Source organism: Maylandia zebra, linkage group LG18, assembly GCF_041146795.1.
Source record: "Maylandia zebra isolate NMK-2024a linkage group LG18, Mzebra_GT3a, whole genome shotgun sequence".
Lineage (NCBI taxonomy): Eukaryota > Metazoa > Chordata > Actinopteri > Cichliformes > Cichlidae > Maylandia > Maylandia zebra.
In genome coordinates this window covers 6,268,350-6,287,392 of record NC_135184.1, presented here as the reverse complement: position 1 = coordinate 6,287,392, position 19,043 = coordinate 6,268,350, and the positions used below count along the sequence as shown (strand labels likewise).

Here is a 19,043-nt window from a genome sequence, read left to right as displayed (position 1 = left end):
CTGTGAGATTCCGCCCATGTCTTATAATGTTATGTGAAACATATGACTAATTTGTGAATATGAACAAAAGCACCCACAGTCATTCAGGGAGGTTAGCATGTCAACTAATTACAAATTCTGCTCAATCATTCATCTTAAGACTGCACAAAAATTACCCTTAAGCCACAAATGACTTAAGTAACTCTTAAAAATGACAAGTTTTTCAAAAGCAGCCCTGTCATCTGCTTTTACTCTTAATCTAATTATTCTCTCTCAGCCACAGATGTGATGCTAAACCAAAACACAAGAAGCTCAGCTTTGATGACCTCTCTTTGATCACATGTGGACAAAAGGATATTTATAAACTTTTAAAATTTTTCAGTTATTTCCTGAATTTAATAACTTCTCATTACGTGACTTTGATTCATCTCCAGAGTCTCATGGTGAGAATAGGATCGGAGTAACAAATGGACATCAGAATGGACTCAATCAAGCCATAATATGCATTTTGGCCACAGTGCTGCTTAACCTCTTTACTGTCATCTTTGCAGCAATGGTCTGTCACCAAAAGGCTGTGATGAACAACACAATTAGCTCTGGCCATGGCCTGCGTTTGTTCTGCAAAAGCCTGTTATGCTATTAGCTTGTATTATCCAGCTGGAAGCCTGTGGAGTCTCTCTCTCTCTCTCTCTCTCTGTAACACAGCTCTGCTGTCATAGTGCTGGAGAATTACAGCCGCCATCAGCTCCAGCTAACCAAATTAGCACTTGTTATGCAACCTGCTACACTTGGCTCACGGGTCTACTGCTTCAACCCTGCACAGCTTTCCATATGGTTTGCACATAGGAAGGCAAGTTAGCTTTGCAGCCTGCTCCTCAGCTGAGTGGCAACATGCTGGTTTATTGCTTTGTTTAAGCACTTTAATCTGCTATATGTATCCCTTATATGCAACAGACGTTTACTGTAAAACTAAGACTTTCTGCCACGACAACACAACAGCTGAGAGAGAGTGAATTCAAAGCCAGAAACTCAAATCATGTGAGGCTGCATGCTGCGCTTTCATAGCCAGCTGCAGTCTTCAGTGTTTATAAAAAAAAATGAGAAAAAAATGACTGTAAATGTATCTGCCAGAAGGTGTCTGGATACTTGCTAGTTTTAAAATTTGACTTTCACTGTCTCACTGTAGCATATGTGGTTTAAGCAAGTCAAACTGAAGACTTTTAAGACTTTTTTCTGCCACTTTAAATACCACTTTCAAATTAAATCTAAGAGTAAACTGGTGATGGAAAACTGTGTTTAGAAGGACAAATCTTTCCACATTTATTAGTTCAAATTACAGTATTCATTTGGATTTAGGCATATTTCCCAAATTAGTCAATAATGAATCTAAGAAAAAATAAAAATAGAAACATAAATCTTGCCTGAGATGCTATTCATTCATCCCAAGTTTGAAAGAGCCTCAACAAAAGTGTATTTTAAGTGGTAAGCATTACTGATTGCTCTCTTTGCTATTCTTAAATCAGTTGTCAAAACCACTGCAAAAAAACAGATCTAAAGGGTTCATTAAAGTACTGGCTTTTAAGCATAGTCCACAAATTTACAATCGAGTTAATGTCAGGGCTTTGGGAAGGCCATTCCAGAAGCCCAACATCAGCCTCCTTTATCCATTCCAAAACCAGTTCTTATGTGTTTGGGATCATTGTCCTATTGGACCACCGAAGTTTCCACCATCTAGCAGCTGATTTGAGGTGAAATTGATTAATTTTGAGCTAGTCCTCCTTCTTCAGTATTGCATGCCCTTTGTGCAATGTATCATTGGAAGAACATTTGGCTTGTCCATGTACAGCTGCAGTTGAAGTTGAAGGTGTTGATTTTGGAGCAGTGGTTTCTTTTTTTGCCCTGCACCCTCTCTACCCAGGCAGGTTTGAACCTTGCTGAATCCTAAAATGTTTCTGAACATCCTCCCTCTCATCTGAGGTCAACAGTTTAGGTCTTTTTCCCGACATCGGCAAAGTGGTGGCATATCAGAACCACTTGCATTTACGTAAATTATTTGAACCGATCATCCCAGAATCTGCGTTTGGAAACACTTGAATAAATCTACAGTTCTCCTTCTTAGAACCTCACTGAGTTCCTTAGACTTTTTCATTGTTCTATATTGGTTGAACCAGTGAGTTGTGTCAAACAAATGTTTTCTTATGCTGCCAAAGAGAAACTAGCAGTTGTAGTCAACTGTATGCATGTTTATATTTGTATGTGCCTGTATGTGTACTTTTGACCATGTTTAAACCAGACAAAATCTAAAATAAATTTAAACTTGTGGACCCAATTCTAATTTTTAAAGTTGGCAAAGGTGTATGCTGAATAAAAAAATCTTGAAACAGACAAAGAACCGTTCAGAAAAGTCATAAAAAGCCTCAAATTACCATCATGAATACATGTAAACTTCCACAACTGTGCCCTGGCTAACACTGTAGCTTACAGTACTAAAATGAGTACTATGATAGCACTATCATATACCAACAACAAGGGGAAAGGGCTACATTTTTGAAGTGATTCCAAGATTTATCTGAAGCAAATATGAGGCTTTAGCAAGTATAAATCTAAGTATGCACAAATTAAAAAACAATAGTATTGGATGAGTCTAAAAGACTTCCTATCATTCAGATACATGACAAACAAAAAGATTTCATTTAAATTGTAGGCGGTCTGAGCTTACGTCAGGTTTTGATGTAATCATTTACAATACAAACAATTATTAATTAACTAAATAATTCTTAATGCTTCTTAATGGTGTTGACCACACTGTCTTATAATCATGGCCACAGTCACAAGTATCATGATATATGATACTTATTTGACATATGATAAGTATCATCTTATCATATGTCAAAGTACAGTAGAGTCTTTTAAAATTTTTCGAAGAAACACATTGGTGATTTATGATGACGATGACTGATCAAACTTTCCAGTCCACGAGTATTTTATTTTAGGTACACATACGGTAAATAAGGGAATATGAATGAAAGCCCCTCCTGTTGTTGTGTGCAGTCACCATGTCAAGAAATTACAAAATACTTGTGGTTTTTGCTGCAATCTATTCTTTGTCTGAATTTCGAATTAAGATCATATTTGAGTCATAAGCAACAGACATGTAGATCTGACTTGCTCCCCTAACAATAACAAGAATTTTTCAGCCGTTGCTCTGCATCTCCCAAGAACAGCTTTTCTTTGTACAACTATCCTTAACTTTCAGATGCCTCATAGCATGCCTTAGGTCTCATGGTTTTACTATAACCGCGAGAAAAAACAAACAAAAAACAAAACAAGTGTTTCCAGTATATCTATAATAAGTATGTATACTTTTTGCAAGAATAGCTACAAGTGCTTCGCCTTGGCTAGTATCTGAGCAATGATGTGTTGCTGTTGTTGTATTAGAGCTCCTCTCCTCAGTTCTCTCAGCTCCTGTCATTAGGATAAAATATGATCACATTTTAAAAATATGATTCAAATGTTTTGATGTATCTGAAACTTTAAGTCCTTTAAATCATAATCGTGGCAAATTATTAAACACATCTAGCCTTTAGAAGTATTAGCCTTTTAAAATAAACAGGTGGTAGACCAAAAAACTTTGAGTCTGTATTAAGCCGCTATTGTGGTTGACACATTAGTCATTGTTCATTCAAACTGCGACACATGCTGACCCATGCATCCAAAATAGAATAGGAATAGAAAACGATTTTTCAGTGCAGGAGCACAGAAATTTCCAGATGGCACTGAGGGAAACTGTGGAAATAATTTAGTTGAGAAAGTTGAGATAGTCTACCCAAAACTGAAAAACCTCCATGATTGCTTTTTCAGTCCATCAGTGATGAAACAATTTTTAATTTTTTTAATTTTTTGGAGTTAAGAAACTTTTCATTTGGAAAATGGCTGGCCCACACGTCAAATGCCACTATAAATGAGTAAAGGTGATGTCATAGTTCATGGAAGCCACAACCAGAAAGTTATGTAGGGATCATACTACATTATCTATCTGGAGATCTGCAAACACCACAGAGAAGGGTTATACTTTTATAGAAATTAGCCTCAAAGACGCATGGGTAATCGATAGTGCAGTCTCTTACATGAAAGCCCAAATGGTCCCAAAGGCAGGCACGTTAATGAACACTCATGTGAAAAATATAGTTTTCACAGGGCTCTATGCAGGCCTTGTACTTTAGGATTTAACATGCTAACTGACGCCTGCAGAGTCTAGGATGTAGCCCTTGTGTTTCTTGCAGTTTCTCTGAGCACTGGGAAATTCCAGCATTGTGCTAAACACCTAAAATGAAGCATATTTTATTAGCAGCATCTGGCTGCTATTTACCCTCTTAATTCATATGGAACCAGTAAGCATGGACCCAAAAGCATCCTTTTTTACATGTCTTCTTGTCACTCAGGCCGAGGAAGGCCTTCATATACTTGTCAGTGTGGAATCTACAATACCTGCATCAATCAGTGTTATGTCTATTGTCAGGGTGCTGCTGCTCCCATCGTGTATGCACTGTATCTGAATGTTGCAGAACAAAGCCATATCACTACATACTGCCAAATGCTGTAGAAGGAAAAGGAGACCTATTTTTCACTACAGCTCTCCAATCTGAAATGTGCTCCATTTTGCACTGGTTTATATAGTACCCTTATCAAGGCTTTTCACTGTTTACATTAAGGTCAAATAAAATAATATGGTTGGACAAAAATAAATAAAAGGAGAACTTTGTTAAATAACCTACTGAATGTGTCAACAGAGATGATAAAAACCAGTGAATTGGCTAGCTGATATCAGCTGATATTAGCTTATCGCAGATATAAAGTATTGGCGTATGTCACATCTAGCACGATAAGAAAGAACTAATTTAGAAATTGTGTAACAATTACAAAGATTGTACAAAATAGGCTGCCTTAAACATTTTGCAATCTAAAGCATCGTCTCTTACTTATTCAAGATAACTTAAAAAATGCGCATGAGCCAATACATCGTCTGACCTTTTAAACGCTCATATATGAAGTCTATTCTAAGACTCTTTTATGTTACTTCCTATTATTCAGTAATGTTTAAGGAGATAATTTGTATTCAAATCTGCAAGTCAATGCACTTTGATTTAGAAGTAAAACGTATGTTATCATCAGATACTGTAACAATATCCTGCAGATTCATTTTGCTGAGGGAATATTACAGTGATTATGGTTTTCAGGCACCACAGGAAGCTTTCAGGGGAGTCAGTGACATGGGTGTGTGCGTGTGTGTGTGTGTGTGTGTGTGTGTGTGTGTGTGTGTGTGTGTGTGTGTGTGTGTGTGTGTGTGTGTGTGTGTGTGGTTAATTAGAGCACTTGGTCTCAGGAGGATCAGACCTGGAAGGCGACTGTCTCTGCTACGTGACAGAAAGCCAGGAGCAGAGTGTGTCTGATAAGTTGGTGGCAGAGAGAGGAGACAGACATAAACAAACACAGATAAGTCGACAAGCATGCACACACCCACACATACACCCCTTGGTAAATACTAGTAGATGTACAGATGAACCAGTTGTGCTGGTATTTAAATACCCCCCTAAATCATTCCCAAATTAACAATATCAGCTTGTGGGTGAGAAACACTGAAGGCAACGTTTGCTCTTAAGTAGATACGGAACCCAGTGCTCACCACCTGAATTTGCTACAGCTACAATTTTGGCATGTTTATTTTATAGTCTGTCACTACTTTCACGTCTATATCTGATTTAATTCACTCACATTAAATTAGGACTAGATTTATTTTAAATCCAAGACCAGGATAACATCAGGGATTGATGGCTATGATTTAAATGTGTGAATCTATTTCCTTGCTGTCCCAGGATAAAACGTCATAGAAAACAAACTGAGGAGAAATGCACAGTCAAGCCTTGCCCTTCCTCCTTCTCCTGCTGCTGCCGTCATTGGTCAGGACATTATTTGAGCCCTCATGTGGTTTAGTGAATTCAAGCCACTAAGGATCCCTCATTGGGCAGGCTGCCAAATTTGTGTTAAGATCTTGGACTTAAGTACATTCCTGCACTTTGCTGCAGCACTATAAGGTAGTTTTGGCATTGAACATTGTATTGTAATGTGCTAGAATTTAATCAGACAAGACACTACTCTGTAACTGTAATGAAAATGTTACAAAAACACAGAGCAAACAGATAGAGGTGAATCCCTGACTAAAACAAAGCATGCACAGTATTTTGTGCTGCCTGACTGTTTCTATGCATAAATAGCATAATGCCTCTTAACCCCTTAGAGAGAAAAAAGGTACAAAAAGAAGGGTTAAACAGAACCTGAACACTTGGCCTACATGTTGCAATCCCTTTCAAAGTTCAGTTTTGGGTGCCGGGAAGAGCAAATAAGCCTAAAAGAGCCCAAAAAAAAATCATAAGCCCAGCCCTCAAAGATAACATTTCCAGAGGAATCAGATGGCACCTGTCACGTAGGCAAACTGTCAGGTTTCCTGTAGTAAGATACCTGCACAATAGCAAACACAGAGAAACCAGCACAACAGCAAATAAAGACAAATTCTTATGCCTGCATTTAAAAAGGCCCACCTCACTGCAAGACAATACGTTCTGGGCTGTGAGTGTTTCTTTTCAGCGTAAACCTGCACGACATGTTTTTGTCACAGCCGCACTCCTCATTCTATGCTGTCCTGTTAGCATACATACACATGCTATGTAGTCCAAAAAGGAGCAATCTGCTGAATATATAAGAGGGATGATTGTAATATCTCAAACTTGGCCACTCTAAAGTGCAAATCATTTGGCTTTTGCTTTGCAAATTGGCTTTTAACAGCATACACATATAACAAAGGAAAAGCAAAAGTGAAAGCACTCTCAAGGATCATATATCATGAAAAAAAGACGCAAGTTTGATGTAAATATCCCTCATTTCCTAAACGCCTGGTCTCAAATCACACAACGCCCTTCTTGACAAACCAGCAGACGTCCTCCCATCTTTACAGAGTATAGCCTGTTATGACTTTAAATACATTAAAAAAAATGATGACGATAATAATGTCAGTAGTTTCTATCCATCTACCAGTCTCTAATGGATTTTCACCTACGACTATTCCCACTGGACTAAAACGATAATATCACTTGAAATAACATGTTCTTTCAGATAATTAGCCTTTTTATTATTGTTTGTTTGCAGCTTCAAACCTGAAAAAAAAAACACATTCTGGAGAGATAAGCATCCCCTCACAACACAGTAGAGCTAGCTGATAAACTATGTCAAATTAGATGGAAGAAAAGGAAAAGACACTTGTTTTTTAATTATTAAAAATCTATTATTAACAGCCATTTAAACTGTGACATCATTCTACTAAATGCTGGAATTATACCATCATGAAATAACATAAGTTATGAACTACCTCCAATTGTATCTTTAAACTGAATTAACAACAAAAACATGGAAATTTTAATATATTGAAGAACACTAGCTCTCTGGACCTCTGATAGCATCCTATAGAGGTATCCCAGCAATTTCTATGGGTTAAACATTTTTTCTTCTAACATTTCCATTATGGTCTTTGTTTATGGGTTAATTATAGTGAAATAAGTATTTGAGGGACTTGGGTACATGGCTGTGAACTGCTTCACTGTAGCTGATATGTTAGTTTCAGGCTTGAAACTTGAAACAAAAGCAGAAATTTTTATTTCCTGATGGCAGTTAGACCACCACAACCAGCTGCTACATGTACACACTTTAAAATGTATCTTGTGGGTTGACTTTGCTTTTAACAACTTGTTTTAATTTGGTAAAGTGCCACAAATTCTAAACAATTACTTAGCATGTATTAACAGAAGTGTTTTTATGAGAAAAGGACATAAAAGTTGTTTTATAAGTCTGAACATTAAACAAATATTAGATCTGTGTTCTGTATTTCCAAAAATAAAATAATTTATGTGGGCCCGCTGCAGAATTTCAGCCAATTTCTGTTCAATGGGATTAGTAATAGGAAGTGGAACAGCTCTTTTAGAGCGTCTCTGGTTTTACTTTGAAACTACAAACCGGAAGTGTATGCTTGCGTTTGTTTTGCTTGACGCCTGAGTTGCTTGAGGAAGTCAAAGCGATATGAACCAGTGTGACAATATCATAAAATGTTCACTGTTAAACAATTATATGTCTGTCTTAATCTGATAAACCCATCTGTGATCAACGAGGGTTTAATTATGGGTGGTTACATGAAACTTTAACAGGAGCAACAAGCGAGCACTGAACGCTTGTGGCTACAGCGGAGGTTCACATAAACCAGCAGTTGTCGCTTCTCTCGATCAGGAAGAGGGGATTTAAACAGCTAACCGTTAAAAGTTAAACGGCGAAGTCCTGGTTGGGATATTTGTGCCGTTGTAACACGGTTGCTTAAACATCTTAAACAAACAGCAGAGCCAATCTGCGTTCACTTCTTCTGCCGAACATTTGAACCCTAGTCGTGGATTTGGCAGGTTACCAACGGAAATTAGCATTTTTATCCACCGAGCTAGTTTCGCCCGAAACCCCGTTTCAGTAGTGATAGCTGTCAATCAGCCGATTTGGCCGATAAACACAGCGAAGTATACTCGCCGTCAGACCCGGTTCGTGAACACGGATGAATGACCTGCGCGTTTAAATACTGGACGAACATAACGTTATTTCCTGTAATCAACTAATTAACCCTGTGGTATATTTTCACTACCCAATAAAAATGTAGAACCGCCATGAAGGAAAACAAAAAAACATGAAACAACAACAACAAATGCACATCATTTTAGTATAGAACTCGATTTAAATTAGTGGACACTTTGCACGAGCCCTTACGTTAATACGTGTTTTTGGAGGTGGGACTAACGGGAGAAGTGGGGGTCAAGAGAATGACGGGAAACTTACCTGAGAGTTTGGGAGACCGTGGGTGCCTGACGTGCGGGATGTCGTCGGGGAGATGTCGGTCAGCGGGACGGAGCGGCAGCGGCGTCCTGGACCGGAGCCGCCATGTTCATCTGGCTCAGAGGCTCCTCGGCTCGGCTGTTTATCTTTACCAGTAGACCCCCCTCCTCCGTCTCCACCGCCACCACCCCCACCTCCACTCATCTCATTACCACACGCCAGAGCTGGGTGTCTCTGCCCTTTCTCAGCCTCACTCGTGCACGCAAACTCCCGTCAGCTAGTTATTCAAAGGGAAAACTGAACTAAAAGCCCTGAATGCAATTTTTATTTCTATTTTATTTGTGAGATAGTTTGTGACTTTTTGTTTTGTCAGTTCTGACTGCGATAAAAGAAAAGTAAACCACCAAAATAAGACACCCATATAAAGTCCCTTTTTTCTTTTTCGTTATGGGAACATTCACATTTATAGAACAAATGGTGAACGACGTATGATACTTTTAAAAACGCAGTTTCAGCAATATGTTGTATTACGTGTGCATTACAGTTTAACGCAGATGTGCAAATAATTAATTAAGACGTATTTATAAAGCGCATTTAAACAGCTGTATAAGACAACAGAAAGTTAATATAACCTAAATTACAAATTAATATAAAAAATGGGGGTGGCCAAAATATAAAACAAGATAACAACCGGCCGTCACAGTCATAGTCAACAGATTAGGAATTCCACCATCTTTGATGCAACTCAGAAAGTCCCATAATCCTAAAGTTTGAGACCAGAAAAGGTGACATGAAGTAAGAGTTCTTGGAATTAAACAGCTGTAGTATTTTAATCTATAATTAGAACTTTGTTGACAGTGACTCACCAGGTATTGCAGTGCGAAATTATGAATAACTTGACTGAAATTTTAAAACTTTGCAAACAATCCAGTGAGCAAGATCGGTTCTTTCTTGCAGGCTGGTTCTGCCCCCCTTGTTTGACACCGCTGCTTCCAGATATAGTATGTAGGGTGTAGTTAGTAACTTACAAAATATTTTCCTGTAGTCTCTTAAATACATGTTCTCCCTTTGCCAATACTTAGTGAATGCCATAAACATGCTCATACAGTTCTAAGATTTAGACGCTCTGACAGTGGCCTATATATGTGAAAGTGTATTTCACAAATTAAACCTACAATTATATTTCTGTCCACAATACACCGTATAGGTGTTAGGTGTCCATCAAATGTCCTGCATTAGTTATGCACTGCAGTTTTTTTTAGTGTAAGGTGAGAGATTTTCAGTAAAGACACAACTGAATCCCAAATGAGCAAAATGTTGAAAAGGGAAACATGGAGGTCCATGTACATAATTCACTCACAGTTTAATTTTAACCTTTTTTTTCACAGTATTCCAACGCATATTTACATATAATATTTTTTTAAAACAAGTTTCTAAAAAACTAGAACAATTATAATGCAAATTATTGTAACTGACCATGGTACGATGAATTTTGCCATAAAATTAAGAGATACTGCCACCTAGCGACTGACTGTGTGTGTGCAGCATTTCCAGTGCAAAGTTTAGAGATTCATTAACATGACTGAAAAGACAGACGGCTTAAAGTTCGCAAAGGGAGAAAACAGCTGGATATAAAATATAAATATATTTCTGTACACATCACTATTTAGATTTCTCATTGTGTCACGGTCAACAGTCTGGGAAAGCACCAAAATGTTTTATTTTCCCCAGTTCCCATTCCCATACACACACTTTATGCTTTATTTGACAAATCTTTCTTAACCGAGTGCCTGCATAAAAAAATTCTATACCCAGAAACAGCTGAACAGTTAAGCAATGAATTTCCTTTTACCCACATGAAACCTTTCTTGAGATATTGCAATAACACACCTGTGATAGGGAAGTGCCAGCCTCATAAATAACAACTCAATGACAAATGTTATGAGATTATTTACTTTCTGGGCTTCATTATATACAAAACTCAGTAAAATAAAGTACAGTACATTCATTTTATACTGTATAAATCCTACTCATCCCACTTACATGACAAGAAAGTATTGTTAAATGGAAGACAATGCTGACAATTATTTTTAAATCAACACAAAAAGCTCACTTTAACAGCCTCAACTCAAAAAAAGAAGACATAGAATCAGTTAAGCAGTTTTAATTAGGGGGGGGGGGGGGGGGGGGGGGGGGAGACAGGGGAAGTGTTAGGGGATGAGGTTATTCTTCATGCGGCCACAGGCGGCTGACCTTGAGGCAAATTTTAGCCTTGTTTAACTATAACACAGGCTGCAGCTCAGTCCTGGTGAGTCCCTTTGTTTTCTGTGCCTTGTGTGTTTTGAGTTGTGAAATATCTGAAGCAACGGGTGTGACTAATACAACAGATTTTTCCTCTAGAACATTTCTCAATCAGCACTGGTGTACAGCACAAACATAGCGCTGAAAGCAATCATCTCGCATTCAAAAATCATTAGCTGTTGATCTTGAAAATCCCAGCCCAACGCTCCATTTCATCTCACTGTCAGTGGACGTCACAGATTGCTCTTCCATTTGCTGCTCTGTGAAGATTCGTTCACTGCGGGAAAGAAAGGTTTACATTTGTGTCACAGCCAAATTTTCTAAATGACAGCAGCACAGTTATAATTAGCCTGCAGTCCTAAAGTATAGTAACTAAAACTACCAACTCACAGTCGTATACCTCTGCTCACCATGCATGTTGAAGTTTACAACCTGTCTATTCAGACTCATCTGTTACAGGACAGAAATTGGTTTCATGAGGTCACAGTTACCTTGAACTTTGACCACTGATTTCTTATCAGTTCATCTATGAGTCTAAGAGAACACGTATCTCTGATATAATCATGTTCCTCCCTCCCTAGATATTCCTGATATATCACGTTCGAAAGAATAGGATGGATGTGAAGTCACAAAGACTTTGATCTTTGGTCACCAAAATCTAATCAGGCCTTCTTTGAGTCCAAGCAAACCTTTGTACCAAATGAGCAGAAATTTCCCAGCAGCAACAAAGAGCTGCTGCCAGAGCTGAGGCATTAAAAAAAACAACATGGTGAGATACGTCTATTTTGTTGGATCATATTTAAATCATTACAGTATCTGCTGGAACTTATTTGTAAAGGAAGTAAATGAGACCATACCCAGACTGATTCTGCCTTCTTTCTCCAGCTTCTTTAAGTGATGAACCAGGTTCACATTAGCTGCTTGGTGCAGGTGTTTAGGTGTGTCCTGAGAGAAAAGCAACACAAGTTTCAGTGTCATTTTTTTGTGATCCAGCCTCAAAACAGATCAGTCTGTATGGGATCAGGCCAAGGTCAAAGTCAATTGTATAGCACATGCTAAACCACCAGAGCTGAGAAAAGTGCTTCACAGGCAGCCAATAATAAAACAGAAACATTTCAAGAAACCGTTTTATTCTGCATTTAATTCCGAGTTATTATTAATCTCTCTCTTTTTAAGTCTATTTCTTGTAATATTGTTGATCATCTGATTAGCAGAAACAAATGCTCTGCAATGAGTGTGAACATCGACAAGATCAGACAAGTACAGCAGTGCCAGCCCATTTAGAATGTAATCAGAAGGGATTAGATTGCTTCCATGGTCAAAGATGGTAGAATTACTGGTAGAAGTCTACCCAGTCTACCTTTGACAACAAGCTGGAAACAGCATCAAAGGAAAAGAAGGTTTTTCCTGACCTTGTACACAATCTTGACAAGCTCCATGGAACTGAAAGGCTTTCCTGCTCCATCCTGAATGGCTGCCAGGATCTGTTGTTCTCTTTGGTCCCTGTGACTGATGTAGTGTCTGATCTTAGAGCCAGCATCCTGAACCACAGGTCCGTGGCCTGCACAGAGAACAGCAGCAGCAAGCTTTTTCTCCAGTCATCGGAAAGACTTTGTTAAATGAATGCACGTCAGAGAGGCAGAACTCAAAGAAGCACAGCCGGTAGCTCTGAAACAAGTAAAGTCGATCAACGGACAATTTATTGGCAGCTATTTTGAAAATAAGGTAAATATTCACTGGTTTAAAAATAAAAAAAGAATTATTCGAGGCGTTTCGGTGAGTGAATAGGTGCGGATCTTAGAAGTGGAAGTCATAGAGTAACTTATAACAATGTCATGAAACACTCCTCGCAATAAATATGGAAAAACAATTCACCATTATCTAATATAATGGAGACGATGATCTGTGATACAGCATGGCATCTGCAGAATGGTGTATCAAACTAGACTTACCTACATTTTTTTATTAAAATATACATTTCTCACTGGTGTAGTGATGATGTACCACATTGTGTGATTGTGTGCAAACAGGTTGAGGGGGGGGGAAAAAAACATTATCCAGAGGGTTTTTTAAGAAATAAAACAGAGGGCCAAGCATCAGCGTATCCTTGCTCACCAGGGTAGATGAGGTCAGCCTCCGAGTCCAGCAGGATTTGCAGAGATTTCATGTAGTCGTAGAGGTCTTCAAACACGGCCGTGCCCTCGCCCAGGATGCAGTCTCCAGAGAAGATAGCCCGCTCCTCCTCCAGCACCAAGGCCATGTGGTCATCAGTATGGCCCGGAGTGAAAAGCACTCTGGGAAAAAGAAATGGCTCTCTGCTCAATTGTCTGATTGTAGATTCAGACAAAAGCCATGTCAGTGTGCAGAATGATAATAACCATAACTAAAGGAATATTAACAAATTTTATTTTTTGTTGGTACTGCAGCAGATTTCATGATATTGGTTTGTATATTTTCACCCTGAAAAAGTCTTTGAGCTATTGTTCTTCTGTGTATATTATGACAGATGTATTTTTAATGCTCTTTTATAAATTCACAACGTGTAAAAACTGAACTGACTTGAGTGTGGCTCCCTCCGTCTCAACAACATCTCCATCTTTTAGGTAATTGTAGTCTTTGCTTCCTGCTGTCTCTCTTGCTTTGTTGGAGCGAGGCAGTTTGCTGACTCGGACCTCAGAACCTGCAAGATAAAAAAACCCCTAAGAAATGAATACTGACTCACTGAGTCTCTAAGCCAAAAAAGTACAGGCAGTTTTTGATTCACTAAACTAATAACATTAGAAGGTGGCTTTTAGATAGATTTCACGATTACAGTAATGATGAACGGTGAAGTAACCCAACTATACCCACACATTCAGGGGCTCACCAGTTATGTCCCTGCAGATATCTTCTACTCCACCTGTGTGGTCGTGATGCCAGTGTGTGACGATGATCTCCTGGATGCTGGTGCTGAACTGCTTCAGTGCCTGTTTCAGGCTGCTGATGTATTCAGGCACAGCAGGTTCCCCCGTGTCTATCAGCACCCGTCTGGAATATAATTGCTCATTATATATTCACCCAAAGGGTTTTAAAGGTAACTATGCATATTCATATATTCCAACTCTACCGATGAGTACTCCATTGTTCTGTCTTATAGTTGGCTATTGTTTTATAGCTGTTTTATTCACATTACAGAGAACTAAGCGCTCCTTTTCACTGCAAATGTAGTCTACTATTTTTGTTAAATATTACTCCAAACTATTATTATTTATTAGTGTATGAGTATATGCCGAAGAAACAAAAAGACCCTGGCAATTAATTTCACAATTTCAGCTTTGTTCCATCTGTCACCTTTATTATCCAGAAGCGCGAAAATGCTCAAGTTAAAAGATTTTAAATGGAATTTGGCATTAGCGCCCATTTCTAAAAGCTAAGACATTGCACGGAAAAGGAGTGTCAAGTTTTTGGCCAGCTAGTCCCTTTCAAATACACATGAGCTAAACAGACAACACATTTACTCATGTTTCCTTTTGGGAAAATGATAAACGTCACTACTGGCTCGACTAGAGTCACCTTTTGCCCGTGCCGACCAGGTAAGTGTTGGTTCCCTGCAGAGTCATCGGTCCCGGGTTACAGCCCAAAACCCGAACCACTCTAGCAGACAACTGCTCTATGCGAGGAATAATGGCGCTCATAGCTCCAGCTGGCGTGAAGTTATCAACAGTACAAAATAACAAAACATACAGAAGTAAAAGTTCAGGAGAATCTCATACAGGATATAAAACTTGTTTACTTCCTGTACGTACTAACGAAGATTTCAAAATAAAAGTCTTGAAATCGCTCATCCGCGTCAGTGTTTTGACACGATCCTCCATCACCCATTTTAAATGTGTCACTTAAAGCTTGCTGTCAGTACTGCTGTGCCTTTTATCTTATGTTCTTTTTCACATTATTATTGTAACTTTATTTCATGCTGTACTTTACAGTATATCTTTTCAATTCGAAACTGACTGGGTAAACCTATCGCATCTTTACATCTCCCACCACATCTGACTGACTCACAGTGATAGACATGTGTGGATTGTGGGGAAAAAGGTTTCTGTGGTTTTACTGCTCTTTGTTGTCTTTGTTGTTAATGTCTTTGTCACTACACAGCATTTTCGTGTCACTTTCTTAGATATTTTGCAGGTTAAAACAAGGACCTTCTTTTCTTTGGGTCAGTACTGCTTGAGCCCATTCAACAAACAACCCATGTATATTAGTGCCATATATGAACATAACCCAGTTCTATATAATTCGAATTATTTTATAGGAGAAAAATAATGACAGCTCCAAAAATCCCCGTAAAGACTAAACCGGTCTTTTACAAGCAATAGTACAAACCAAACACTAGATGGGGCCATTGTCCAGTTTGAGTCACCTCATACCCAGGCTGGCACATTGTGAATATATAATTAAAAATCCAAGATTATCAGTGTTTGTCAGACTGAGTATTATTAAGGATAATCACGCTTTGTAACTTTATTAATTTTAACCTCAAATATGACAACTATCTGGTCGAATGGCTAATGTTGCTGTCATTAATCCTGAAAGTTGAACTATGGGCGGTTTCAGGTCAGTCAAAATCATTAAAAACTGTTTGAAACAGGGTAGTTAATGAAGTTTCATATATATATTTGGGAATACATTAAGAAAGTTTTGCAATTGTTTTAAGGGAATTTTGCAGCAGGCCTATGGACTGAACACATAGGATGAGAACAGCTTTACAAAAATATTATTATTATTATTATTATTATTATTATTATTATTATTATTATTATCATCATCATCATTATTATTTAAACTGCAGCACTAATGCTATGTTTAAATAAAATAAATACTCTGATTTGTAGTCCAGTGGGTTCACGTGTACACAGAGATGTTATGAACTAGCCTTCTCTGAGAAGCTCATTGGTTTATTGGCTCATTTGCTTCGTTTGCTCATTCATTAAAAGTGTGTTCATGTTTGGTAGTTTGTCTATGTAGCAATTTGTGTGCATTAGTCAGTAGAAACCACACATATATATCTTTTACATAAGTACAACAAGCTTGAAAAGACAAGCTAGTGTATTCTAAGAGGAATTATGTCCATTGGATGAGCAGAAGAGTGCTGCTTTAAAAAACAAACAAACATTTGCATGCTGGTAGTATTTGACCACTTCAGGCTTTTATCAGAAACCTTTGAGGACTTTGCTTTGATTCTCCATTGTCTCTTCTTGGAGACAGTAGAGGTGTTCCAGGAATGTCCTACATCAAGCCCTGCTTTGCTCTTTTAAGCCCAAAAAATAAGAAAACTTGCTTATAGGTGCTATAAGACATGATCCTGGAGGCAATTTGGGAATGAAATTCATTATATTTTGTTTGAATAAATGTGATTTGACACTTAGAATTAAGTTAGGTGCTATTCCCACTCTGTACCCATCAATGCCATAATGCCTGACAATGTAATTAAAAGAGTTATTTTGTTCTGCTTTTCATTTCATTTTCTCATTTAATCAGCTGTCCCACTGCCTCGTAGATTTCACCACAATGACGCCCAATCAAAGCAAATGTTCTGAAATCTATGTAACTGTACATCAGCTAGATAGTACAACGGATAACGGTGCTACACAGTATTAGAAGTTAGCCTTACAGAAAGTACTCATTTGCAGAATATTGTTGTTAGTTTTGTTGGATGTCTGAATAAGTGTGCTTTGCTAAGTTTTCTCTTTGGATGATAGTTTAATCTTCAAGATTAGATTAAACGTGCATCTCTCTTTTACAGCCGGGCTGGTGAATGTCATATGAATAGTTTACAGAGTCAACAGTATGTTTGAAGAGTTAGTGCAAAAACATTGCAGAGATAAGTGCGTATGCTTAAAGATGCTACCAAAATCACACATGACACATACTTGGAATCAGTTTTTATCATTTTAAATTCTTAATTAAAGCAGATTTCAAGAGCTTTATCTTTTCATACACTCAGATTAAACATGGTGAGCTATGCATGCTGACAGCCTCTGCTTTGTTTCCTATAATGAGCAGGGGATCTCTTACAGACTAAGATGGAATCAAAAAGTTGTGAGATATGCAGTGCAAGTGGGCGTGATGACAAGCAACTTTCTAAACAGTGGACTGTAATTGGTAAGGACTAGAAAGTACACAGTTTAGCACTAAATGTCAGTTGTAACTCCATAGCTTGTTGGCTTAAGTTGTGAACAGTTTGTAACAATATGTCCACATTCATCATAAGAACAGAGGGGAATCATTTAAAGACTCAAGACTGTGTGTCAGATGGGGACCTTCTTTTTTATTTTTTGTTTTGTTTATTTTTTTAAACATCACATGAAGTTCTTGAGGGAAATTCAGTACAATAGTGAAGTAAAAAATAAATCAGCAAGTTAAAGTTTCACTCAGGTTTCATGCCCCTGGACTAAATCATTCATGTTTAATGATTGACTGATTATTAGGCATCGCTACAAACTTGTGTTGAACTCATGAAGCCAGGATTTTCAAAAAGACAAGGAAAGGTAGAAGGCACCCTTCTTACTCATAAAGGACTAAATGTTCTTTTTCTGAATGTCTTTTAACCCTATAATCTTTAAAGTGCCACATAGATAAACTGAAATAAAGTTTCCTTTGGTGAGAGTGGGTGGAAAATCTTGTTCATTAATCTGTTAAAGTTTTATTGTTTGGGTTTCAGGTCTTTACTGTGTGTTAAATTCAGCTTAGCCGTCAGTGGATTTTTATGGAGGGATATTTTATTTGTGTCTTCTGTAATTTCCTTTTTAACTGACCAACACATTCTTGGCTATTACTATTCTCTTAGTACAGGAAATAAACTCTACACCTCTTCTGTAACCTCCCTCCCACATCACTTTATGAAGGGAAATACAACACATGATTATTTCCAAGGGGCTTTCCATTATGTTGAGGTCATTAGGTATCTTCCTGAGTGCATGACCAGGATTCCTACATGCATTACAACATCAGATCGATGCAGTCAAACGAAGCCAAAAGCAGATCGAGATGCAGCGATAAATCGCCCGATGGACGACTCACACATCCCCCTTAACACCTTGTCTGATATTTGTCTCCCATAAATCATGACCCATAAAATCAGGCATAAAAGAGGGAAGGATTCAGCTCTCTATAATATTTACAGGTGGAATAAGTGGAGGGGAAAGCAGCGAGACATTATTTCCCTAAATGAAATAGACCCTGGCAACTGGGGAATCCAACGGCCCCACCCTCCCCTCTCTCTCTCTCTTTGTAATTACACAACATAATGGTGGTGCAGTCGGCCCGTAATCTCCCATTATAATCAGTCTCGGCTGCCTCCACTCGCTCTCCACCATGGTTTCTAATTCAATATAAATGTAAATGACTGGGGGAGAGAAAGAGGGTGGGAGAGGAGCTCAGGAACAGTATAGAGTGTAAATGTGGGAGTCTGATCTCATGACAAATCCGCACTCATCTTTACGAGGAGCTGTGTTCATACTTGTAATAATTTATACAAACTGGGTATTGAGTGAGAGGCCCGCAGACTGCTCCTGTGGTCTAAAGCAGACAGTGGGTTGTCATGGCATCTTAATTTGAAAGCTTAATGAGTAAAACTTCAGTGGACTGACACATTAAAGATCCAGATCCTATCATGGAGACGATTTTGGTTTTAAATGTCCATTTTTATGGACTGGTAGTTTTTGACTAAAGTTTTTGTTCTGTTTCATCTTCAGAGGCTCAAATTTAACTGGTCAAGCTAGCATTATGTTAAATATAAGGGTTGCTTTTGCAGTACGCTTTGTGTCAGTACCCATTCGCACTGTGAAGTCTAATCAGTTTTGCAGCATTTG

The 19,043-nt window shown here is 38.2% G+C and overlaps 2 protein-coding genes across 4 annotated transcripts in view; both read right to left on the bottom strand.

Annotated features, from left to right (window-relative positions):
- The window catches only part of LOC101483328 (nuclear receptor coactivator 2), a 54,910-nt gene extending 45,797 nt beyond the window's left edge, over positions 1-9,113 (bottom strand). For 2 of the 3 annotated variants that reach the window (XM_004565516.5, XM_004565518.5), the window contains exon 1: positions 8,896-9,113. The gene's annotated coding sequence lies outside the window, so the exon portion shown is untranslated. The remainder of the gene's footprint in view (positions 1-8,895) is intronic. The other variant, XM_004565519.4, reaches the window with a different exon arrangement.
- Positions 9,114-10,274: 1,161 nt separating this feature from the next.
- On the bottom strand, positions 10,275-14,965 carry lactb2 (lactamase, beta 2). The gene is made up of 7 exons (XM_004565515.3): positions 14,746-14,965; positions 14,060-14,220; positions 13,753-13,873; positions 13,309-13,487; positions 12,606-12,754; positions 12,051-12,138; positions 10,275-11,470 (listed from the first exon to the last, which is right to left on the bottom strand). The coding sequence occupies exons 1-7, from the start codon at positions 14,865-14,867 to the stop codon at positions 11,427-11,429; spliced, it is 864 nt and encodes a 287-aa protein (XP_004565572.1). The 5' UTR covers positions 14,868-14,965; the 3' UTR covers positions 10,275-11,426.
- Between the last annotated feature and the right edge of the window lie 4,078 nt (positions 14,966-19,043).